The 26,691-nt window shown below is 44.5% G+C and overlaps 1 protein-coding gene across 15 annotated transcripts in view; it reads left to right on the top strand.

Annotated features, from left to right (window-relative positions):
• Positions 1 to 26,691, top strand: part of DMD (dystrophin) — a 3,066,377-nt gene that overhangs the window by 1,817,316 nt on the left and 1,222,370 nt on the right. For all 15 annotated transcript variants that reach the window (XM_068268325.1, XM_068268327.1, XM_068268324.1 and 12 more), the window contains one exon: positions 11,990 to 12,165. In XM_068268325.1, the coding sequence (XP_068124426.1) occupies positions 11,990 to 12,165 (176 nt within the window). The remainder of the gene's footprint in view (positions 1 to 11,989; positions 12,166 to 26,691) is intronic.

Below are 26,691 nucleotides of genomic sequence, written 5' to 3'. Positions count from 1 at the left end.
GAACAGCCCCATAGAATTGTATGGGCAGTGAGCTGACATGCAGAATTATTTAGCAATTATTCTGCAACGCAACTGACCACTGTGAACGGGGCCTAAGTTTAAATGAGAGGAACAAAAATAGTTCACTCACCTCAGTATGACATATTTAACAAATCTTATGAAAAAAATGACCTCCTGTTATGTGACTGTGTCTGCACAGTGATGTACATTATTTTCTACCCCCTGATCTCCTTAGCTGTTCTTTGTATGAAATTGTTTTTCATAGCTATGATGTAAACAAAACGTAATAAACACAGTGGAAGCAGCATATGGGTATCTTTTTTATAAAAGGAAATATTTTCTTCTGACGTGCCCCAGTTGCACAATAACGGGTCCCCTAGTTTGGCTAAGCACATGGGTCATTTGCTAATTCTATTCACTTACTGTTTCTTTTTCCATACGTATCAGTTGTGTTGAGGTAACCACAGAGAGATCATTTGCTTCCTTCAAGTGAGAATGCCTATTTTACTAATTAAGTTTTCCTGTGCTTAAAGTAGCTTATCACAATTTGCAGTCCTAAGACCCAAAGGAAAGGTAAAATTCTCACAAATGTGAACATTTTATTGGCTGCTTCCCACAAACAATAAATAATGAAATGCTCCTAGATAGGCACATTATCCTGGCAACATTGCAGATCTAGCTCTGTTTGCGATACAAGAGTGTTTCATGAACATTTCAATTGAATAGTGTTGTGGGATTAAACTGACTAGCTCATCAGACAATCTCTTTTAACGTTAATGGAAGACTTATATCACAGAGCAAAATAAAAGGAAATTCTTTAACAAAGCTCTTGAGGGTTTTTATTGTTTCTCCTACATTTACGCAATGCTATTTTTTTGTTGCTTGTGGATACTGCTATGGCTGAATAGAGTATGCGGAGTGCTTTTATGCTAAAATAATTTTACTTATTAAAACCATTTCTAGCCAATCAATACAGTTTAGATGATTTTCAGAGCAGTCAGAAAGGATGAAAATGTCTGTTGAGTTTTTGTTCCAAATTTAGAATAGTATGAATTTCCCATCATTCTTAATCCAGTGGCCAATGGGGATTGGTCTACTTACAACAAAAGGATCTTTTATCATAGCCTCTATCTGCTTTCTGTTCAAACCTGTTTCCCTCACTTCCTGCTTGTGTTAGAAATGGAAAATATTTAAAATAAGAGTTCAGACAGCAATTAAACTCAATTCATGAAATTCAAAATAAAATAAATATTTTGGCAGGACCTGGGCTTTCAAATCATGATACTTCCTATCAAAAGTTTCTCTGTTTGATTGCTTGCTAATGGATTTCCCTAAATCAAAGTAAACTCTGTTAAAACATAATATTATGGTTGCTAGGGGTTACCACACTGGTCTTTAGCACCAGCAGCCTGAATGGCTGCACTCAGCGGCTCAACATTCTCAAAGCCCAGCAGATATCTCAAAGTGGACTTCAGAATTCCTCAAGCTTTTAAGGAACATTTATTTTGCAAATACAGGCATACAGGTGTGTACATCTTCATTACCTCAGCAAAACCAAGAATGTGTAGTTCATCTTACTGCGTTACATTGCTTCCATGAGCTAATCCTAATGACTAACTCAGGTTCTGACTTCAGAGCAGTCTAAACTATGTTACACTAAAAGCCACTACCGCATATGCACAAAGTGAAGTAAAGCTAGGAAAGTTTTGAAGTTTACTGAAGTTTTGTAAAGGATGCTGGTAATGTGCAAGGAAAATCACACACAGAGCATCCAAAAATATGTGTTTCTTATTGTCATGAAAGTGAAAGAAGGAATTTTGTTTGTCATGCTATGATGATGTCAGATAAATGTGTACTGGATGCATGAGAGCTCGATCACCTGTGAATTAGAGGAACACAACTCCCCTATCAGGAGACACAAGTAAGGGATACTTTGGCCCATTTAATTGTTCAAAATATAATCTAAAAATGTATATGGTACTTTGAAGTGCCTGGATAGGGGAGGTGGGTGACTAGAGGATGAAGAATGACCTGACCAAAAAGACAGGTAAAAGGCATGTAACTAAATGTGAAGAGGTCCAAGGAACCCATATATATCAAATTACTTCAGCTGGTTTGAGGATCATTTCTTTCATCTCTAAGTAGAGATGGCCCAAACCTCCGATTTTCGGGTCGCAAACATGGTTCGCGAAGTCCCACCAAAGTTCGGTTTGCGCAAACTTTCGCGAACCGCAATAGACGTCAATGGGGATTGGGGAGGCGAACTTTGAAAACTAGGAACACTTATGCTGGCAAGGGGTCTAACACCTGGAGGGGGGCATGGCAGAGTGGGATAGACACCAAAAGTCCTGGGGGAAAAATCTGGATTTGATGCAAAGCAGCGTTTTAAGGGCAGAAATCACATTGCATGCTAAATTGCATGCCTAAAGTGCTTTAAAACATCTTGCATGTGTATACATAAATCAAGGAGTGTAATTAGAGTACTGCTTCACACTGACACACCAAGCTCACTGTGTAACGCACCGCAAACAGATGTTTGTGTAGTGATGGCCTTGCTGGACTGGTGCGCACCATGGCCAGAGTGCAGGCCGTGGTGGTTTTCAAGCCCAGTGCTTTAAAACATCTTGCATGTGTACACATCAATCAGGGAGTGTAATTAGAGTACTGCTTCACATTGACACACCAAACTCACTGTGTAACGCACCGCAAACAACTGTTTGTGTAGTGATGGTCATGCTGGACTGGTGCGCACCATGGCCAAAGTGCAGCCCGTGGCGGTTTACAAGCCCATATGGTCGCCGGGCTGTGGTAGCTCAATGATAGAACAACAGTGACTGTCAGGTAGGTATATCCAGTGATGGGTATTATAATGTGCACCTGTCACACACAGACAGGAACCCAACAGGCACAGTGACACTGCATGCGCTCACGTAGGCAGCTGGGTGCACTGAAGTGAACAACAGGTAGTAGGTATATGCAGTGGTGGGTATTACAATGTGCACCTGTCTGTCACACACACAGGTAGTCACTGAATGTGCTGGGCCTGGCAGTGGCACACACAGTAGGAATTACCAAGCCTGTCTATGCAACACAAGTGTCAGTGGGACACACACACAAAAAAAATAGATCACAAGAACAAGATTAGCTCTGAAAAGAGCTAGTGAGGGGTGCTTTTTTTTTTAGCAATAACAATCAGCCAGGAGCAAGCTAACAAACCTACAAAAGCCTAACTAATATTTCCCTATGAGATTCTGCAGCAGCTATCCCTTCTCTAATTACTGCAGGCACACGAGTGAGTCCAATGCCTGACGCTGCCTGCCTTTTATAAGGGGGGTGGGGCTCCAGAAGGTAGTGTAGCCTAATTGGCTACAATGTGCAAGCTGACTGTGATGTAGAGGGTCATAGTTGACCATCATGATGCACTATGGGGCAAACCGAACTTCCGGAAAAGTTCGCGGTTCTCCGCAATCGTGAACCACAGAAGTTCGCCGGGAACCGTTCGCCGGCGAACCGTTCGGGCCATCTCCATCTCTAAGTGCTCAGATGCAAGGTGAATCCCAGTTCAAGTAAAATAATATATTCAACTCTAGCTCTATCTCTTTTCCACCGTAACCAAAACTGGATAACTTTGTGCCGAGAGTTCTGCTTATGTTTACATTGATGATGCTTATGTGTTGCTAACAACTATACATTTGTCAACCTATGTAGGATTTGAGGGCTATTTCTGTCCTAAATAGTCAGACTGATCAAGCTGCAGCCATTTACATTGAGATTTTACAATACTATAACCCTCCATTTCATAATTTTAGCCAAAGTGATACATTTGTATTTACTTAGTAATTCATCATTTTGTCTGCCAGAGTAATTATCTCCAACTCTGGATCCACATTCTCACTTAGCAAGTTGTATGGGACAGATTTTTTTATTACCTACTGTAACGAAAGCCAAATCAGTGCAAACAGCTGAGCTGGCAAAAAGCCTATCACTGTCTGCCATTAATTTGCCTTATTAAGACACCGAGAGATTGCCGGGTAAAGTTCTAGGTTTCTTTCTTCTCCCTTGTACAATATGATGATTCAGGCTTATAAAAGGAAGTAGGTAAAGATTAGGATACTGTATTTTGCAGAGAGCTTCACTCAAGGAATGGAGCTCCTGAAAAGTTAAGCTGATGGAAATATGAAGCAACAATTAACTATAATGTATGCAAGGCATTAATATAGAACGTTAGGATCTCTCACCCAAATATTCATTCAACAAACCAAATAACAAATGCTTAGAAATAACTGAATGCATTCATGGCTAGTCAGCCAGAAATTATACCTGGATTTTATAAGTAACCAGCACAAACTGTCATCTTTGCATTTACTATTTACCTGCATCAGTGTTATACTTCAGCTAACATCTGGAAATATGCCTGAAGAAGGGAACTAGATCCCAGAAAGCTTGCATCATTTATATCTATCTGTTAGCCATTAAAAGGTATTATTTTTACAAGACTTTGTTTTTTCAACCTACATCATTTGTTTGGCTAGCACAGTACAGAAACGTTTCTGCTACTATCATCAGTATACCAGTAAAGCTCTTGAAGTATTTTACCAGTTGCGTCCATACATTTTCAGGCAATGCCTTGATGGCTCATTGAATACACTGAACCCAATCCGTTGCCCAATTAAACCAATCAAACGTAAGTTAATTTGTTACCTCCAAAATTAGCCTTATTCTATGATAGGAACATAGACTATGACTGTCAAATTAGCCATACATGGGTCAATTACAGACAGATATTCCAAGCTGATTCACCTCTATCTGATTTGAATTCTATGAGATAGTGATTGGTTTTTACCATATAAGGCAAGCTAAATTTTCCTAGATTTCAGCAGAAATCTATTGAACGTCAATCAAACTGCAAATGTTGCACTGCTCAGTGCTGTGCAATACTATGGGCCATTGACTCCCTAGTGCCTCTGCCACTCTCCAGTTGCACAGAGATTTTTTAAGAATGTCTGATTGGACATTTGATCAATTTTATCTGAACTAAGTCGATGAGAAGTACATCAATCAGATTTGCTGGAGCAATAGCTCGTGGGAAAATTTGATAAAAATGATTGAATCTGCCAGAAATTGATTAGAAAAGTTGATGCATGCGTGGCCAGCTTAATGGGGATTAAAATGGAAGTTCCTCTGGTGGACAGTTTGAGACATGACTAAATACTCTGTAAGCACTATGGAAGATCTAAATCCTCTATAATAAAACCCCTGTGTCCGTGCGCTGTCCCTGTGTAGCGTTGTCCGTGCTGAACCATTGTGCGCATGTGCACACTGCACAGCACGGACAACGCTACACAGGGATAGTGTGGGACCAGGGAGCCGAGCGGGCGGCGTGTCAGCGGGCGCTGGACTTATGCCTATATATACACACAATTTTTGACCTTTCAAGTAGCACCCATCCTGAATTAGGTTTTTCAGCATTGGGGTGACAACCCCTTAGTTGAGGAATGATTGTATGTTTCTAGGGCATGGTGTTGTGATCGCGGTGTGCGGGGAGGTGTTTTAAAGTGTCTGGTGGTCACTGCTACCACTTGCGCGTTGGACAATTTAGGAGCATGGGTTATCAGGTGGGCTTACACCACCCACATAATTATTCAACATGAAAACCATGCCCATTTGCCCTTTGCCCAATATTGGTAGATAAATAATATTGGAAATGTACAAATTTTGAATTGCATGTGGTTACCTTGGATGCTTACAGCTGAGACAAAATCAGGGCATATGTGCCTTAAGGGATAACCTGTGTGCATATATATATATATATGTGTAACACCTACTGTCAAATTATATATTTTTTTGACTAGCAACCTTTCAAAAAAATATTCCAATATTAATAAATAGCAGGTGGTTACCAATGAAAGGCTAATGTCATAGGCAAGTAGCAAAAATGTCTCCTAGCATGCAAATGTCCACTGAAACAGGGAAGGGGAAAAACAATTAAATCTATCAGGGTCGACAGCTAGTGATCAGTTAGCTGGCAGCTAGTTATGTAACAGACAAGACAGCTAATATCATTGATAGGATAAACTGAATTTCCCCTCAAACTTGTGGAAATTTGCAAGGTGGCGTATTTTTTTTCACTTCTGATAGTAAAATCCCAATAGCAATCAAATTCAACTGAAAGGCAGGTAACATGGCAAACAGATTCCAGGTAATGCTACAGAGAGAGTTCCAATTGCTTATTTATCTAAATTGCTTATTTAATTTGACTTGTTCCACTTGTTCCACACACACTGTAGATACTGGCTGTATGTAGCTGCTACTCCTTGTTGCTCGATACTATGGACCTCCACCGCAGACCCAAAATGATTTTTGGATCCAGGGGACTCCCTAAAATTGCAGCAGGTTTGTTGTTCATATTGGCGGGCTATCATAAGTTGGAGACTCCCTGTATTTTGACTTTTTCTTTTCACTTTTGGGGGAGAAAAAGTGTGTACTGTATGTCTTATGGTGCAAAAAAATGCAGAATTCATCATGTAGTGAATCATAGTCTAGGACCAATATGGGGGAAGCCTTATCTGTATGTTTTTGGGATGTGGGAGGAAACTGAAGTGCCTGGAGGAAACCCACACAGACACGTGCAGAACATACAAACTCCATGCAGATAGTGCCCTGGCTGGGATTCAAATCGGGGGTCCAGTGCTGCACAATGAGTGATAACCACTTTGCCACCGTGCTACCTTATATATAGTGATATGTATAGGGATCATCAACCAACCATGGCAATTTGTAAATCTCAAATTATAAAACAATATTTAAGGATATTTTACCTGCATATGGGCCAAATTCAGACAGGGCAGGTAAATGTTATTATTGCTAATGCTGACTACATGTCACATGTTGTGCAATTGGTGCAACCTGTATTACCTGGTTAGAGCGTGCAATTCTACTTGATAAGTACTACTTATGCAGGTAATACAGATTGCGCTAATTGCGCAATGCATGCTATTTAGTCGGTGTAAGTAACTACTTTCCGTAAAAATATTGTCTCAGCCCAAAGAGAGGATGATTCACTTCTACCAGGCTAATGTTAATCAGCTTTAATATTATAGCTTATTTCTTCCCAAGCTTCCGTTATAATGTCTCATAATGTTGTTTTACTGTGTGAAGAGCATAGGAAATCAGACGGATTTCCTTTCTGCCACTTGTAGCTTTTTTTCTGTAACAGTTTTATATTGTATTTTGGCATTTGTTTGATCTGATCTCCAGTCTATCAGCCTTTTTTTTATTACTTCACAGGCTGCTGGACTGCTTTTTAGTAGTTGTTTCGGTATCTCCCTGAGAAAATATTTTAGAACACATCCCGAGGGCATACAAATCACAGTGCAGTCGTTGACGGAATTTCAAAGAAGATACTTTGATTCCTGATGTTCAGCCAGAAAAATAATATTTCTGTCCTGTCAAACTGTGGCTGATTGTAAATCAAATACGGTAGAACTGGATTACAAGAGATATTGGACATGCTTAGAATTCTGTAGACTGCGGACAATTTACTTGGAATTCATTTTCTGTAAATTGGAAATGCTAAATATTAAAAGAAAAGTTAGTACAGCTGCTTAGACACATAGCACATTGTACTTAAAGGATAAGAGCACTTATACAACAAAGTGTGCCAATTCTTTTGCCTCTGATTAATAATGCAGTATAATACATTTTTTACAGGGTAAAGGATGTGTAACATGAAAAGCATTTGTACCCTAAAATATAGCAGCATCAGTTTCCTCCTGCAAGAAAAAAAAAGGAAAGGAAAAAAAAGCAACATTGAGATGTGTTCAGTAAAACTGAATTTGAAGCAAACATAATATATCTACCATTGTTTTACGTATTGCTTGGAACCACAAGCACATTTTAAAAGTGGCCCTATAAGTGCCTAAAGTGGATTTATGGTATATGGCTACAGTAAAGTGCCTGACTTTGGGGTACAATGATTACATGAAAAAAAGCGAAAAATCTTCATATTGTCAACTTAAAGAAAATTTCAGCAAAGATAGTCAACTTATGTAAAACGGGACTTAATTATTCCTAATAATAAGAGGAAAATATTTGGGTAAGGAAAAATGTGTCATCAACCGGTTTATGAATATATAGCCAAACACAAAAGAAAAATATGTTCCCTCTACTTGGAACAAAAGATAACTCACATAGCACAATGTGATTCCAAAAATGTAAAAATCTAAGCATGGCCACAAGATCCAAAAATGTAAAAGGTTTCTATGTGTGTACAAAACATTTCTGATGTGTGTACAGCTCTGAATATTTTTCTCATGTGTAAAATTTTGGTCCAAAAAAGGGGGTGTTTTGTTCACCTCAAAAATGTATAAAATGTACATTTAACGAGGTGGTGGATCACTAAATTGCGCATGTTAGAGAAATTGAGTATAAATTGTACTATATACTGATATGCAAATTAACAATACTATACAATTACTACTAGATTTCTTTCCATCTTTCTGTTTTTTTCCAAATAATTCATAATTACAATGTGTTGCGCGGTGCCACATTTAAAAAATCATGGGATAAATGTGAAAAATCACTTGCAGAAAATGTCATTAAAAATGCACTATGACATAAATCCAGGGAAAAATGTCCCTACAATTGTTTTCCCTGCCTAAATTGAACCTTTCTCCAACTATTTACACTGTGAGACTTAGGTCTGAGTTGTAAATAGAGATGGCTCGAACGGTTCGCCGGTGAACTTCAGTGGTTTGCATTCGCGGACGAACACGAGCATTATGGCGGTTCGATTCACCTCCTATACTACATCCTCAGGGTCAAATTTGACCCTCTACATAACAGTCAGCAGGCACATTGTAGCCAATCAGGCTACACTCCCTCCTAGAGCCACTCCCCCCCTTATAAAAGGCAGGCAGCGTCAGGCATTGGACTCACTCGTGTGCCTGCAGTAATTAGAGAAGGGAGAGCTGCTGCAGACTCTCATAGGGAAAGCTTAGTTAGGCTCTTGTAGGCTTGTTAGCTTGCTCCTTGCTGATTCTTAAGGCTAAAGAAGTACCCCTCAGCAACAGCTCTTTTGAGAGCTAATCTTGTTCTTGTAATCTATTTTTTTTTGTGTGTGTGGCCCACTTGCATTATATACAGCCCTGTCAGTCAGTTGCAGCTGGCCTTTGGTGTAATTGCTACTGTGCCACTGCCAGGCCCAGCACATTCAGTGACTATCGGTGTGTGTGACAGGCAGCTGCAGATTTGTAATCCCATTCCAATCACTGCATCTGTTCACTGTTCAGTGCACCTACCTACCTATGTGAGCGCACGCATTGTTAATACCACCAGTCATTGCACCTGTTCATGCCGGTACCTGTGTGTGTGTGTGTGTGTGTGTGTGTGTGTGTGTGTGTGTGTGTGTGTGTGTGTGTGTGTGTGTGTGTGTGTGTGTGAGACAGGTGCACATTTGTAATACCCATCACTGCATATACCTACCTGTTGTGTGCAGTGCATCCACCTACCTACGTGAGCGCATGCAGTGTGATATACCACTCTGTGCATACCTGTTAACTGCTCCTGTGTGATTGAACATTGTATTAGTCAAGTCAGTGCATACCTTTCACTTCATCCCCGCCCCCAATATGGGCAAAACAGGCAGAGCCAGAGGCAGGCCACCCGGCAGGTCTTTTTTCGAGGTCGTGATTTAGCGCGGCCCTGGACCAAAGTACAGTGTTCAGAAGGTGCGTGCCATCAACTCCCAAGATTGTCAGGATGTATCTTCCTCAGCTTCCGCACGGAAGTGTGACATATCTTCCTCCTCTTGCTCTGATTCGGGAACCCCACTTAACACTCAGTCGGCTGCCACCACCAGTGCCATCACCCCAGGGCTCAGCGGTGTTGAAATTTTTTGTGTGTCTGCCTCAGATGAAAGCAATGCCATCTGTACTCTCTGCCACCAAACATTGAGCCGTGGAAAGACCAAGACCTGCGTAGGGACAACTTCCTTACAAAGGCACATGATGACAAAGCACAGACTGCAATGGGATGACCACCTGAGTAAAAGAAGCACACAAAAGCAAAGCCACACACCGCAGTGGAAGATACTCAAACTGTACCGTGATGTTGAAAGGCAAGTGGTGTCATCTCTGGCACACAGCGTTGGGTCAAGGGTCCATCTGACCACATGGTCAGCAAAGCACGGTCAGGCCTGCCCGAAGACTAAGTCTGTCCCCACACACAGCACCTCTGCCTGCACGCCATGTGACTGCCTTCTCCGCCACCACCAACAGGGTCCAGGACTCCAGGTGGATTCCTGAATTTTTAAGGTCACTGCTAGCAGCGGCCACTATACTAATTCTAGTGGTGCATGTACATGCCTGCCTAATTTTTATGGCTGCACTGCAGCTGCAACAACAAAACAAAAGGCACGTACATGTGCCAATTCCCCTTCGTGATCATTACCTTGCCGCGGAGAAGGGGCTTGCGTATCACAATGAAGAAATGACCGACGGCTATATGAGTGTCTCGGGCAGGGGGGGGGGGCACACCCACGATAATAAGGTCATTGCTTCATTGTGGACAGACCAAATTTGATCAGCTGGACAGTCCCTGTTCTGTCATTCAGCTACCTCAGCCCGGCGACCATATGGGCCGAAAAGCCGCCATCACCTGTACTTTCGTCCTGGTGCGCACCAGTCCAGCACGGCCGTCACAACACAAACAGCTATTTGTAGTGTGTTACACAGTGAGTTTGGTGTGTCAGTGTGAAGCAGTACTTTAATTACACTCCCTGTTTGATGTATACACATGCAAGATGTTTTAAAGCACTTTAGGCCTGCAATTTAGCATTCAATGTGATTTCTGCCCTTAACCTCCCTGGCGGTTTATTAAAATCCGCCAGGGGGCAGCAAATACGTTTTTTTTTTTTTTTTTTTTTTTTTTTTTCATGTAGCGAGACAATGTCTTGCTACATGATAGCCGCTGCCGAGCGGCATCCCCCCAGCCCCCCCAGAACGGGATCTCTTGGAGGGCTTCCCCCGTCGCCATGGCGACGGGGCAGGATGACGTCATCGACGTCGTGACGTCAAAGGGGAATCCGATCCACCCCACGGCGCTGCCTGGCACTGATTGGCCAGGCAGCGCACGGGGTCTGGGGGGGGGGTGGCTGCGGCGACGCGTATAGCGGCGGATCGGCGGGTAGCGGCGGCAATCGGAGGTTACACGCAGCTAGCAAAGTGCTAGCTGCGTGTAACAAAAAAAATTATGCAAATCGGCCCAGCGGGGCCTGAGCGGTGCCTCCCGGCGGCATAGTCCGAACTCAGTTCGGACTTACCGCCAGGGAGGTTAAAACGCTGCTTTGCCTCAAATTCTGATTTTTCCCCTGGACTTTTGTTTTGGCATCTATTTCACTCCCCCATGTTAAAACTCAGATGTTAGACCCCTTGAAACATCTTTCCATCACTTTTGTGGCCATCATAAATGTTTCTAGTTTTCAAAGTTCGCCTTCCCATTGAAGTCTATTGCGGTTTGAGGAAGTTCGCGCAAACCGAACTTTTGCGGAAGTTCGCATTTGCGGTTAGCAAACCGAAAATCGGAGGTTCGGGCCATATCTAGTTGTAAACATTAAACATGCCCCTTGCTTCCCTAAGCTTATCCCATTGGCCAACTGTTATTAAACCAGTGCTCATGAATCTTGTCCCCAATATCACATGGCTAGAAATGGTGGCAGTTGGCCAATGGCAGCAGCTTAGTGAGGTAGGAGAGAGCATACACAAAGTATAACTCCATAAATAACTGGACACAGGGGCACTATAATGAAAGTGGTGGTGTTGTCCAAAGTTAGAGCTGAAACAATGTCAATGAATGAGTTATTTAGGTAAGAGAAATGTAATGTCCGTATGAGGCTTTAATATACAGCAAATGGTCACATGATAATACCGGAATATAGATCCTAGAATACTGTGTAATAAGCTAAATGCCCATTTTTTTCTTTTTGTTTTAGTTGCTTGAAGATGGCATAGGGCAGCAACAAGCTACAGTCAGAGCACTGAATGTATGCGGTGGAGAGGTCGCTGAGCAGTCCTCAACTGCTGACTCTGCTCATATTAAGGACAGTTTGGACACGCTGAACACGCGTTGGAATACAATCAACAGGAAGCTTAATGAAAGAAGACGAAGGTGAGTCACGATGAAAAAAAAAAGTTGTTTTACAGCAAGGGAAGTCAAGTTAATTAAAATGTCTTGCTTGAACTTTTTTTTTATAAAAATAATGGTTTATACAGAAAAGCATCAAAACAACACTTGCTGTACATCGCTGGCCAAATGTCCTCTGTAGGTGAATGCCTCACAAAGTGTTTTGTTTGTGGCACAATGCCCTGTATAAAGATGATTACAGATAGGGGTATCCAGTAGCATTTTATAGTATCCAACTTCTTTGAAGAAAAGCAACCCTGTGAGAACATAATACAAGTTGTTGTCTTATCAACGCTCCCTGTCTGGTTTCAGTGCAATTTTTTTTTTACTGTGAGTTAGTGTTGGGCGAACACCTGGATGTTCGGGTTCGCGAAAGTTCGCCGAACATGGCCGCGATGTTCGGGTGTTCGCGCCGAACTCCGAACATAATGGAAGTCAATGGGGACCCGAACTTTCGTGCTTTGTAACGTGCTCCTTACATGCTACATACCCCAAATTTGCAGGGTATGTGCACCTTGGGAGTGGGTACAAGAGGAAAAAAAATATTTGAAAAAGAGCTTATAGTTTTTGAGAAAATTGATTGTAAAGTTTCAAAGGAAAAAATGTCTTTTAAATGCGGAAAATGTCATTTTTCTTTGTACAGGTAACATGCTTTTTGTCGCCATGCAGTCATAAATGTAATACAGATAAGAGGTTCCAGGAAAAGGGACCGGTAACGCTAACCCAGCAGCAGCACACGTGATGGAACAGGAGGAGGGCGGCGCAGGAGGAGAAGGCCACGCTTTGAGACACAACAACCCAGGCCTTGCATGAGGACAAGAAGCGTGCGGATAGCAATGCATTTTGTCGCCATGCAGTCATAAATGTAATACAGATAAGAGGTTCCGTAAAAAGGGACCGGCAACGCTAACCCAGTAGCAGCACACGTGATGGAACAGTAGGAGGCGCAGGAGGAGAAGGCCATGCTTTCAGGCGCAACCCAGGCCTTGCATGAGGACAAGAAGCGTGCGGATAGCAATGCATTTTGTCGCCATGCAGTCATAAATGTAATACAGATGAGAGGGTCAATAAACAGGGACCGGAAACGCTAACCCATCACAGATGTTCATTGTTCATGTTACTTGGTTGGGGTCCGGGAGTGTTGCGTAGTCGTTTCCAATCCAGGATTGATTCATTTTAATTTGAGTCAGACGGTCTGCATTTTCTGTGGAGAGGCGGATACGCCGATCTGTGATGATGCCTCCGGCAGCACTGAAACAGCGTTCCAACATAACGCTGGCTGCCGGGCAAGCCAGCACCTCCATTGCGTACATTGCCAGTTCGTGCCAGGTGTCGATACCCAATAGTTGAAGGGTGCAGATGGATTGTTCAACAAAGCTACGCCATCTGACATGTAGTCCTTGACCATCTTCTCCAGGCGATCGGTGTTGGAGGTGGATCTGCACGCTTGCTGTTCTGTGGGCTGCTGCATGGGTGTCAGAAAATTTTCCCACTCCAAGGACACTGCCGATGCCATTCCCTTTTGGGCACTAGCTGCGGCTCGTGTTGTTTGCTGCCCTCCTGGTCGTCCTGGGTTTGCAGAAGTCAGTCTGTCGGCGTACAACTGGCTAGAGGAGGCGGAGGATGTCAATCTCCTCTCTAAAGTCTCCACAAGGGCCTGCTGGTATTCTTCCATTTTGACCTGTCTGACACTTTCTTCAAGCAGTTTTGGAACATTGTGTTTGTACCGTGGATCCGGAAGGGTATAAACCCAGTAATTGGTGTTGTCCAGAATGCGCACAATGTGTGGGTCGCGTTCAATGCAGTCTAGCATGAATTGAGCCATGTGTGCCAGAGTCCTGCCAGAATCCTCATCATCCTCTTTTGAGCGTTGTGATAGTTGTGATGCATCATAGTCGAAATTCCTGCTCCAATTCCAGCTGTTCCTCCTCCTCTTCTTCGTCATAGCTGCTGGGGCCAGCGTTTCCTGAGGCAGATAGCCTGATGTTGGTATCATCACGCTGATCGTTTTCTCCTTCAGATTCCCCCAGTTGCATCATGACAGCTGTTTCCTTGATTTTCAACATTGACTTCTTCAGTAAACACAGCAGTGGTATGGTAATGCTGACTGAAGAGTTGTCACTGCTCACAAGCAACGTGGATTGCTCAAAATTTTGGAGGACTTGGCAGAGGTCCAACATGTTGGCCCAATCGGATCCACAGAAGCTTGGCAGCTGTCCGGATGCGCCTCGGTACTGCGCCGTCATGTACTGGACCACTGCACTCTTCTGCTCGCAAAAAAGTGGGCTAGCATGTGCAGCTTAGAATTCCAGCGCGTAGGGACATCACACAGCAAGCGATGGTGGGGGAGATTGAAGCGCTCCTGCATCTTGGCGAGTGCCCCCGAAGCAGTACTGGAATTTCTACAATGTTTGGCCACTCTTCGCACCTTCAACAGAAGATCGGCCACGCCTGGGTATGTCCTCAGGAACCGCTGAACTACTAGGTACATCACGTGCACCAGGCCAGGGATGTGTGTCAGCTTAGCCAACCTTAAAGCGCGAATGAGATTACTTCCATTATCACACACAACCATGCCCGGTTTCAGGTCCAGCGGTGCCAGCCACAAATCCGTCTGTTCCTTTATTCCCCTCCAAATTTCCTCCCCTGTGTGCTGCTTATCCCCAAGGCAGATCAGCTTCAGCAACGCTTGCTGACGCATGCCAACAGCTGTGCTGCACTGCTTCCACGATCCTACTGCTGCTGGGTTAGCATTTCCAGATGAGGTACAGCTTTGAGATGCGTTGGAGAAGAAGGAGTCAGAGAGGTAGGTGCTGCTGTTGTTATCCAGTGGGAGGGACGGCGGTGCAGCTGTTTGCGGCGTGAGCAACACCCGCTCCGTAGCAGGTGAGGAATCACTGCCAGGCTCCACAAGGTTCATCCAGTGCGCGGTAAGGGAGATGTATAGACCCTGGCCGAACGCACTCGTCCAGGTGTCAGTGGTGAGGTGAACCTTGCAGGCAAAGGCATTCTTCAAGCTTCGGGTTATTTTGCTGACCACGTGCTCATGCAACTCAGGCACTGCAGAGCACGCAAAGTGGTAGCGGCTGGGAACCATGTAACGTGGGATGGCCGCTGACATCATGCCCTTGAAGCTGTTTGTCTCCACCACTCGATATGGCAGCATTTCGCAGGCCAGATGCTTGGCTATGCTGGCTGTTAGTGCCACGGCCCGGGGGTGATTTGCTGGCAATTTCCTCTTGCGCTCAAACATCTCCGAGACAGACAACTGAACCGTAGGGCTGCACACTGAAGGGCTGTTGGTTGTTGTGTTTGATGAAGACTGGGAGACCTCAAGAGCACTATTCCGGAAAGTGACAGTGTCAGCGTCATCTGATGTTTGTGAATGTTGTTGTGAACCACGCAATGCCTGGGCTACTGCTGCTGCTGAGGAGGGTCTGGTGGTGAGTCTGGTGACCCCAAGGGAGGCAGTGTTGCTGGTACCCTGTCCTGCCGCGTTTGCCCACAGAGTGGGATGTTTGGATACCATGTGGCGGGTCATGCTGGTGGTGGAGAGGTTGTTAATATTTTTCCCCCTGCTCAGGCGGGTCTTGCACACCTTGGAAATCACCATGGTACCATCCTCACTGCAGTCTTCAAAGAAAGGCCAGACTTTGGAGCACCTGCCTTGCTGGCGATTTCTGTTTGCACCTCTTTTGCGTCTCACTTGAACTGCCACGCTTGTGGTGCCTGAAATTTCGTGCCGCCTACCTTGTGGCACAAGGCGAACTCGTGCAGCAGTGGGTTCTTCAACAGACTCATCTGTGCTGCTACGACGGCGATGTTCTCCTTCACATACAAAATCTGGGTCTCTGTCCACATTGTCCAAACCCTCCTCTTCCAGCTCCTCAAACTCGTCATATGTGATTGTAGGCTGCCGCCATGGAGTAGAGCTCCCCAGAACAACCTCTCCAACGTCGTCTTCCAGATCTTCTCGGCCGACCTCCTGCAATTGAAACCCCTCCTGCCCAACTTGCTCTGGGATTTGGGTTTCAAAGTCCTCGGACTCGCCTTGCATTTCAGTGCGCGGTGCATTTCCCACAGTAAATGGTTGTGAATCCGGGCACAACATTTCTGGCTGTTCCATTGACCTTTGAAAGGTGGAAGTTTGTTGGGCTGGGAATAGCTCCTGCGAATACCCCATTGTGTCCTGAGGAAATTCTTCGGACTGGTTATTTGACAGTTGTGTGCCTGGTGTCGCTGCCGGTTGTGTCAGCTTTGTGCCCACTGGCTCCTTGTAACTGGCTGAGGACTCGGACCTCGTGCGTGATGTGCTGGTGCTGCTTAACCTACTGCTGGACGCTTGAGAGGTCATCCAATTAATTATCTGGTCCTGTTCTTTTGGATTTGTGAGGGTTGATCTGGACAACATGGGCGGTATTGAGTGGGTTTTCTTCGGTGCTCCACTGTGGCCTGTACGTGAACCGTCAGGGGAAACACCTCTTCCCTTGCCCCTCCCTCTTTCACAGGATTTCTTCTTCATTTCACTTATCCTTAAAGTACACGCTGACTGGCAGCAGTACAGTGGCAGTACAGAAATGATATATAGTGGTGGGTGAGCGGTGTACTACTATTCCCAGCAGCGACACAGAGCACAATGCTATACAGTGGTGGGTGAGCGGTGTACTACTGTTCCCAGCAGCGACACAGAGCACAATGCTATACAGTGGTGGATGAGTGGTGTACTACTATTCCCAGCAGCGACACAGAGCACAATGCTATACAGTGGTGGATGAGTGGTGTACTACTATTCCCAGCAGCGACACAGAGCACAATGCTATACAGTGGTGGGTGAGCGGTGTACTACTATTCCCAGCAGCGACACAGAGCACAATGCTATACAGTGGTGGGTGAGCGGTGTACTACTATTCCCAGCAGCGACACAGAGCACAATGCTATACAGTGGTGGGTGAGCGGTGTACTACTGTTCCCAGCAGTGACACAGAGCACAATGCTATACAGTGGTGGGTGAGCGGTGTACTACTATTCCCAGCAGCGACACAGAGCACAATGCTATACAGTGGTGGGTGAGCGGTGTACTACTGTTCCCAGCAGCGACACAGAGCACAATGCTATACAGTGGTGGGTGAGCGGTGTACTACTATTCCTAGCAGCGACACAGAGCACAATGCTATAAAGTGGTGGGTGAGTGGTGTACTACTGTTCCCAGCAGCGACACAGAGCACAATGCTATACAGTGGTGGGTGAGCGGTGTACTACTATTCCCAGCAGCGACACAGAGCACAATGCTATACAGTGGTGGGTGAGCGGTGTACTACTGTTCCCAGCAGCGACACAGAGCACAATGCTATACAGTGGCGGGTGAGCGGTGTACTACTATTCCCAGCAGCGACACAGAGCACAATGCTATACAGTGGTGAGTGAGCGGTGTACTACTATTCCCAGCAGCGACACAGAGCACAATGCTATACAGTGGTGGGTGAGCGGTGTACTACTGTTCCCAGCAGCGACACAGAGCACAATGCTATACAGTGGTGGGTGAGCGGTGTACTACTATTCTCAGCAGCGACACAGAGCACAATGCTATACAGTGGTGGGTGAGCGGTGTGCTACTGTTCCCAGCAGCGACACAGAGCACAATGCTATACAGTGGTGGGTGAGCGGTGTACTACTATTCCTAGCAGCGACACAGAGCACAATGCTATAAAGTGGTGGGTGAGTGGTGTACTACTGTTCCCAGCAGCGACACAGAGCACAATGCTATACAGTGGTGGGTGAGCGGTGTACTAATATTCCCAGCAGCGACACAGAGCACAATGCTATACAGTGGCGGGTGAGCGGTGTACTACTATTCCCAGCAGCGACACAGAGCACAATGCTATACAGTGGTGAGTGAGCGGTGTACTACTATTCCCAGCAGCGACACAGAGCACAATGCTATACAGTGGTGGGTGAGCGGTGTACTACTGTTCCCAGCAGCGACACAGAGCACAATGCTATACAGTGGTGTGTGAGTGGTGTACTACTATTCCCAGCAGCGACACAGAGCACAATGCTATACAGTGGTGGGTGAGCGGTGTACTACTGTTCCCAGCAGCGACACAGAGCACAATGCTATACAGTGGTGGGGGAGCGGTGTACTACTATTCCTAGCAGCGACACAGAGCACAATGCTATACAGGGTTGGGTGAGCGGTGTACTACTATTCCCAGCAGCGACACAGAGCACAATGCTATACAGTGGTGGGTGAGCGGTGTACTACTGTTCCCAGCAGCGACACAGAGCACAATGCTATACAGTGGCGGGTGAGCGGTGTACTACTGTTCCCAGCAGAGACACAGAGTGGCAGTAAACACAATGCTATACAGTGGTGGGTGAGCGGTGTACACAGAGTGGCAGTAAACACAATGCTATATAGTGTGGGTGAGCGGTGTACTACTGTTCCCAGCAGCGACACAATGACTGGGGGGACCCTGGCTAGCCTGGCTGGAGAGAGAACTACCCTGCCTGCCTACCCAAAGCTAAACCCACAGACAAATGGCGGAGAAATGACGTGGATCGGGTATTTATTCACCCAAACCACGTGACCCGTTCGGCCAATCAGAGCGTGTTTGGGTCCGAACCACGTGACCCGTTCGGCCAATCACAGCGCTAGCCGAACGTTCGGGGAACGTTCGGCCATGCGCTCTTAGTTCGGCCATATGGCCGAACGGTTTGGCCGAACACCATCAGGTGTTCGGTCGAACTCGAACATCACCCAAACAGGGTGATGTTCTGCAGAACCCGAACAGTGGCAAACACTGTTCGCCCAACACTACTGTGAGTCCAGAGAAGGTCTGAAGATATGACAGCATACTTGAGTATATGACATAACAACATACTTGTTTGAGTATGTGACACTAATTTGCAGGAATGGTCATAGTCAGCCAACTTCGTTACGCTGGAACTATGCATAGTTTTACGCAATTACGCTTCACCAAACTACGGCTTCGAAATCAAATATTCACTTCATATGCATTTTGTAGACTATGCGTTAAAATACGCAATTACACGTACTGCGATGCATAGTGTATGCGGATGCTTATGCCCGTATGCAGAACATTTTACGCATTCATTCCTCTTTAAATGCTTACACTGGGAACTCTACTATGGGTACATTCCCCTTTGCAATGCATACATTTGTAAGCATACAATAGCACGCAAAAAATTAGACGCGAGTAACGCATTCGTAGTTCACTACGCAATACACATGTTAACTACGCATAGTGGGCATAAGCTACGCGTAGCGTTACTTCGCTACGCATAAATTCATAAGCGTAATTTTGAAACTTCACCTACGAACCACAATGCGTAGATGCGAACTACGATGCGTAAATTCGCACTGGCGTAGTTTCTGCTCATCCCTGCTAATTTGTATGGTTCTGAACCAGTACTGAAACATGCCTAAAGAAGAAACTTAAAGTTTTGAAAGCTTGCAGAAAAATCTTGTATAGTTAGTCATTGAAGGTATCTCCTGAACGACTTTTGTTGTTATGTCTTCGTATTCTTTCCACATGACTACCGGATCACACGCATCTAGAGAAGGTACCTGTATTGCTCTATACTGAAAGCATTTTCTTTGAATCTTTTAAAGTTCACCATTAAGTCTTAACATCCTAATTTAACATGTTCTGTCTGAAGAGATGGTCAACACAACAACAAAAAGTGTAGTGAGCACCGGTCTTCAAGATACATACAACAACTTTCCCTGTGAAAGTTAAACCTGCAGCCCAGTACCTCAGTAATGGGAAGTATGTGTCATATATTATTTTTTCATATGCAGATCAGCTCTGTAAAATGACAGTTGACAGTAGGACCAATGTTTTAGAAAAAACAATTGTATTTTTTATATATAATGAGGAAGAAAACACAGGGCACGGCTCTTTGTATTCATGTTTCTCCCAAGTTTGAAAACACGATTATTCAATATCCAAGGGGAGTTTAATGTTTGCACCTAGCCAAAAAAAAAAAAAAAAAAAATATATATATATATATATATATATATATATATATATATATATATATATATATATATTTAAATTATCTAAGCAGAGATTGGAGCTTTTGGTATCTAATAGAGGTGGGACGAATCTCAAACGTTTTCAAATCCGAATCCTAAAAAACTTTTGGCTTTCTGTAACATCACAAATATTTTAAATCCTTCAGTGTTCCCCAACCCTGTCCTCAAGGCCCACCAACAGTGCGTGTTTTGGGAAGATCCACAGAGGAAGTTAATCAGCTCTGCTGAGACACTAATTACCCCACCTGTGATTGTGTGTGGTTTTCTGCAAAACATGTACTGTTGGTGGGCCTTGAGGACAGGGTTGTGGAACTCTGCTTTAAATAGCATTTTTTGTGTTACAAATGTGTTGTGTTACATGTGTGTTAAATTACCTATCTAAATGTGCTCCCTTATATAGGCAATTTCCCATGTCCCCCTGAAATTCCCCTTTGGTGTATAGGGCACCCCTTAGGTAATGTCCTCAGCCCCCCCCTCAGTATATAGTGACCCTGAAATGCACCCTTATGCCACCTTAGATAGGTAATGCCCCCAACCCCCTCAGTAAAAAGTGCCCCATGAAATGCCCACTCAGTACATAGTGCCCCCCTTAGATCCCTAAGCCCACTCAGTATATACTGTCCCCTTAGATAAGTAATGCTCCCAGCTATCCTCCATTTACAATGAAGTATACATTACCTCTCTGGCAAGTGGCAGGTCACTCTCCGTCAGCAGCTTCTCAAGTGGCAGGTCACTCTCCATCAGCAGCTTCTAAGGTGGCAGGTCAGTCTCCATAAGCAGCTTCTCAGGTGGCAGGTCACTCTCCATCAGCAGCTTCTCTGGTGGCAGATAACTCTCCAAAAGCAGCTTCTCTGGTGGCAGGTCACTCTACATCAGCAGCTTCTAAGGTGGCAGGTCACTCTACATCAGCAGCTTCTAAGGTGGCAGGTCACTCTCCATCAGCAGCTTCTCAGGTGGCAGGTCACTCTCCATCAGCAGCTTCTCAGGTAGCAGGTCACTCTCCATCAGCAGCTTCTAAGGTGGCAGGTCACACTCCATAAGCAGCTTCTCAGGTGGCAAGTCACTCTCCATCAGCAGCTTCTCTGGTGGCAGGTCACTGTCCATCAGTAGCTTCTAAGGTGGCAGGTCACTCTCCATCAACAGCTTCTAAGGTGGCAGATAACTCTCCAAAAGCAGCTTCTCTGGTGGCAGGTCACTCTACATCAGCAGCTTCTAAGGTGGCAGGTCACTCTCCATAAGCAGCTTCTCAGGTGGCAGGTCACTCTTCATCATCAGCTGCTAAGGTGGCAGGTCACTCTCCATAAGAAGCTTCTCTGGTGGCAGATAACTCTCCATCAGCAGCTTCTCAGGTGGCAGGTCACTCTCCATCAGCAGCTTCTCAGGTGGCAGGTCACTCTTCATCAGCAGCTTTAAGGTGGCAGGTCACTCTTCATTAGCAGCTTCTCGGGTGGCAGGTCACTCTTCATCAGAAGCTTCTCAGGTGGCAGGTCACTCTCCATCAGCAGCTTCTCGGGTGGAAGGTCACTCTCCATCAGCAGCTTCTCTGGTGGCAGATCACTCTCCATCAGCAGCTTCTCTAGTGGCAGGGCACTCTTCATCAGCAGCTTCTCAGGGGGCAGGCCACGCTTTATAAGCAGCTTTTCAGGTGGAAGGTCACTCTCCATCAGCAGCTTCTCAGGTGGCAGACCACTCTCCATCAGTAGCTTCTCAGGTGGCAGGTCACTCTCCATCAGCAGCTTCTCAGGTGGCAGGTCACTTTTCATCAGCAGCTTCTCAGGTGGCAGGTCACTCTCCGTAAGCAGCTTCTCAGGTGGCAGGTCACTCTTCATCAGCAGCTTCTCAGGTGTCAGGTCACTCTCCATCAGAAGCTTCCCAGGTAGCAGACCACTCTCTGGCAGCAGCTTGCCATGCAGTAGGACTCTTCCTGGCAGCACAGCTTGTTGGGTGGTGGGACTGAGCACTCTTGCAGCAGCTTGTCATGTGGCAGTTTGTCTCTCTTTTTTTCGCTCTCTTCAATTATCTCCCTGACTTTTCAGGCGGTGGGCCTGCACATCACAGATGAAAGGTCCTCAGTTACTTCCTGTTTCTCAAGATTTGTCAGATTTGAGTTGGTGAATACGTGGCTGGGATTCAAATCTTCACAACACAAATCTAGGGTATTAAGATTATGGTTTTGTGAAATTTTGGTACAATCTCATCTCAGGGGCATGGTGTTAGAATGTTAGTGAAATCTGCATTGGTGTGAGAGTAAGTGTTTGGGTTATTTTGTACAATAGATGCTTAGCTTTTGTGTTAGACATTAAAAGATAGGCCCTATGATCTGTAGAACTAAGCTCTAAGCACCAAAAATGTACTACTACATGCATAAGGTGTTCTCGTACCAGACACTCATCCTTTTTTATGATTGGAAGGTAACTGCAAAACTAAGGATTGTTATAGGACTTTCCTTTCCTTCTTAGCAAGTTGCATTCACTGTACTTTAATGTAATGGCATCTTGTTTCTGACTACAGGATAAATGCTGTGCAATCACTAGGACCAAACACAAACAACAATTGTAACGATTGTGATGATCTGACCTCTATTTTACAAATTCCAGATCCTCTTGCATGTTCCAAACTATTCCCCCATGCATTACACAAACACATGATCACCCTCAGCACTTCCACTCTACCCTATGCAGCACTGTGATGGTGGGGAAGCAAATACCGTGTTTTTCGGAATATAAGACGCACTTTTTCTTCCCCAAAACTGGGGGGAAAAAGTGGGTGCGTCTTATATTCCAAAGGTACGGTATTTTCACCCCATAACATACTTAACGGATTCTGCCGCCGTGATCCTCGCCTCCTTCGTCTGTCCGCCGTCATCCAATGTCGCAGCAGCCGTCATCAGAGGGTCCAGCAATCCCATCCAGTATTCCAGTATATATCTTTAAGTGTCCAAGTTGCCGGCTCCTCTTCACTGCAGTCATGCTTGTATGCAGGCTCGCAGTGATCAAGCGGTGATTACGTGCTGCCGGGGTCCCCTTCCTCCATAGTTACGGCGTCCTCTTCTTAGATACAGTGCCCTCTTCTGTGTGACGAGCGGCGCACGTGCGCCACTCGTCACGCAGAAGGGGGCACTGTAACTAAGAAGAGGACGCCGTAACTATGGAGGAAGTCGGCCCCGGCAGCGCGTAATCACAGCGTGATCACCACGAGGCTGCATACAAGCATGACTGCAGCGAAGAGGAGCCGGCAACATGGACACTTAGCGGGGATACTGGATGGAATTGCTGGACCCTCTGATGACACCTAATGGGACCCTCAGATGATGGCTGCTGCGACTCTCGGGTGATGACAGGCAGATGGAGGAGGGGAGGATTGCGGCGACAGGATCAGGTGAGATGCAGCAGGGGTGTAGTGTAGTGTAGTTTGGGTTGGCTGGAGGGGTTACTTAGTGAAGTGTAGTGTAGTTTGGGGTGGCTGGAGGGGTTACTTAGTGAAGTGTGGTGTAGTTTGGGTTGGCTGGAGGGGTTAGTTAGTGAAGTGTAGTGTAGTTTGGGTTGGCTGCAGGTGTTAGTGAGGGAAGTGTAGTATACTGTAGTGTAGTGTAGTTGTAGTAGGGGTTAGTGAAGTAATGTGTAGTTGGTGGGGGCAGCAGGGGTGAGGGAAGTGTAGTGTAGCAGGTGTTAGTATAGATGGGCAGTGTAGCTTAGATAAAGACAGTTTTAGGGGAGTTAGAGGTCTATAAGAAGCCCCTGCACCATAGACACACCTAGGTTTAGTTAATTTTTTTTCCCTTATTTTTGCCCTCTAAATCTAGGTGCGTCTTATATGCCGGAGAGTCTTATATTCCGAAAAATACGGTACATTTGTCAGGGCAAGACTTGTGTCAGAGTGGAAGGGTTAGCAATAGCAGCCCAGGAGTGTATTGCAGGGATGAGCCAGGCACTTTTGCAGCAACACTAAATAAAAGGGAGTGATGCATAAGAGAAAATAGGATTTTAGTTTTTTTTATTTAATGCAGGTATTATATTTATGAATACAGATATTTCCACCACCAGCCCCATGATGTGGACAAATCCAAAAAGGACCATATATCCTGATAACCTAAAGGGGTCTGCTAATAATGAAAACAACTCCTTATTCATTTATTTATTTTATTGATTTATTGTATTTATAAAGCACCAACATATTACACAGCGCTGCTCCTCAAGAGTTAACTCTTATATAAACCTCATTGTAAAGAATTATGGAAATGCTGAAAACCCCCATAAGGAGATAGACTACTTCAAAACCTTTCAGATCTGTCAGATTTTTGCTGCTTATTATAAGTGATAGCAAAATTGGAGAAATATTTGTTAATGTGTTCTCATTTTTACCAATGTTTGTAATGAAGTAATAAAGTAAAGCTATACATAGTAAAGTTATATATAGTTCTATATACCCTGGTGTGCTTGTTGCATTTAAGATCGGCTACAGGTATAGCCAAACTACTGAAGCAGTCAGAATGCCTTTGAAGCTCTGTAAGTCAACTCAAATTTCTCATTCTGAAGATAAAAAATCCTGCTAATTTATTGCTTAGCTTTCATTAAAAATTCATGGCAATATATATTTGAGTGTTTGAAGTCCAGTATTCTGATGTACTTCAGAAAAGCCACAGGCATCATTCATCATTGCCAACACATCTCTTCTTCGAATTCCAGGTGCTTTTTCTAAATCCTAGTGCTGCTAGGCCTTGGCCTAGGTCTGTGCCAATATCCGTGGTGGAGGTCTAGCTGTGATGCCCAAGCTATTGCCTCTTGAAAATTAACCTGCTGTTTTTTGAAGCCTGAATGTATTAATAAATACAATTACTTTCATTTAAGTAATGTCGCTCTATGGCAGATTTGTGACTTGATTTTTAAGTATGCTAATGCAAAAGCTATTTACAATGACAATTAGTATTAATTTGCATGTATATAGTAAAGGCATCTTCCACTAAACTTTACAGAGTTTATAGTCATGTCTTTAATTTACTCTGAAAACACACCTATTATGACAAGCATATAATTTACTATAGGTAGAATTAAAAGTTCACTGCTTCACCCATTAACCACTGTGTCTCTTTCACTATTGTTTCCTTCTCACTATCCAGTGGCGGCTCCAGAATTTTTTTATGGGGGGTGCTATGCAGGTGCAGGACCAACTTCGTGCATCGCAACAAAAAAATGGGCGAAGCACGGCGTAGCAAAAAAAGTGGGCGAGGCCATGACCTGATGAGCTAACTAATTTAAAAGTGCAACGCAAAGACAGTGGGCCCAAGTTTTGGTGACCTTTTCCCCAGAAAATTCACATAATTGTGCAGGTTTTCTCAAGAAAATACATGTAATGTGAGCAGATTAGCCCAGAATATACGTTCAATCATATCGGCAGATTTGCCCAGAAAACACATTCAATCATGTGGCAGATTTGCCCAGAAAACACGTTCAATCATGTGGCAGATTTGACCAGAAAACACATTCAATCATTTTCAATGTAAGGTGTTGCGCCCAGAGTAGACAGCAGCAATATCTGTGAGGGGTTCCCACTTCCTAATATATTAAACTAAGTATATGAACAGATTGCGCTTGTCAAATGGAAAATCTAAAAAAAGCTTTAATATGGTTGTCAATTGCACAACCCCAAAATATGCATGCAAACGGAAGCAATCTTCCAATACAAACTGACATAAAAACTTAATTAAAAAGTTGCTTTAATAGTGTGGAATTTCTTCCTGAGGTAGCAATATAGGAAGGAGTCCTGCAAGGTATCTATTTCGAGTTAGACACTCCCAATGTCCATTCCTTGCTTAATACTATTTGTGTGGAGGGCTCGGACATATCACATCCAATTTGTACTGCTTTGGTATATTAGTGATCTCACCCTCCGTAGTTTTCAATCCGGAAGCTGGTATAATCTTCAGAGGAGCCGCTCAATCTCACCTGCCCCACGCCATCCAGCAGTTGTCAGTCTCTCTCACTCTGCCGCCGGCCGGGGCAGGTGAGATTGAGCGGCTCCTCTGAAGATTATACCAGCTTCCGGATTGAAAACTACGGAGGGTGAGATCACTAATATACCAAAGCAGTACAAATTGGATGTGATATGTCCGAGCCCTCCACACAAATAGTATTAAGCAAGGAATGGACATTGGGAGTGTCTAACTCGAAATAGATACCTTGCAGGACTCCTTCCTATATTGCTACCTCAGGAAGAAATTCCACACTATTAAAGCAACTTTTTAATTAAGTTTTTATGTCAGTTTGTATTGGAAGATTGCTTCCGTTTGCATGCATATTTTGGGGTTGTGCAATTGACAACCATATTAAAGCTTTTTTTAGATTTTCCATTTGACAAGCGCAATCTGTTCATATACACATTCAATCATGTCGGCAGATTTGACCAGAAAATACATTCAATCATGTCGACTGATTTGACCAGAAAATATATTCAAT

The sequence above is a fragment of the Hyperolius riggenbachi genome, chromosome 2, assembly GCF_040937935.1.
Source record: "Hyperolius riggenbachi isolate aHypRig1 chromosome 2, aHypRig1.pri, whole genome shotgun sequence".
Classification (NCBI taxonomy): Eukaryota; Metazoa; Chordata; class Amphibia; order Anura; family Hyperoliidae; genus Hyperolius; species Hyperolius riggenbachi.
The sequence above is the reverse complement of the archived record's forward strand: the minus strand, read 5'-3'. Positions and strand labels throughout refer to the sequence as shown.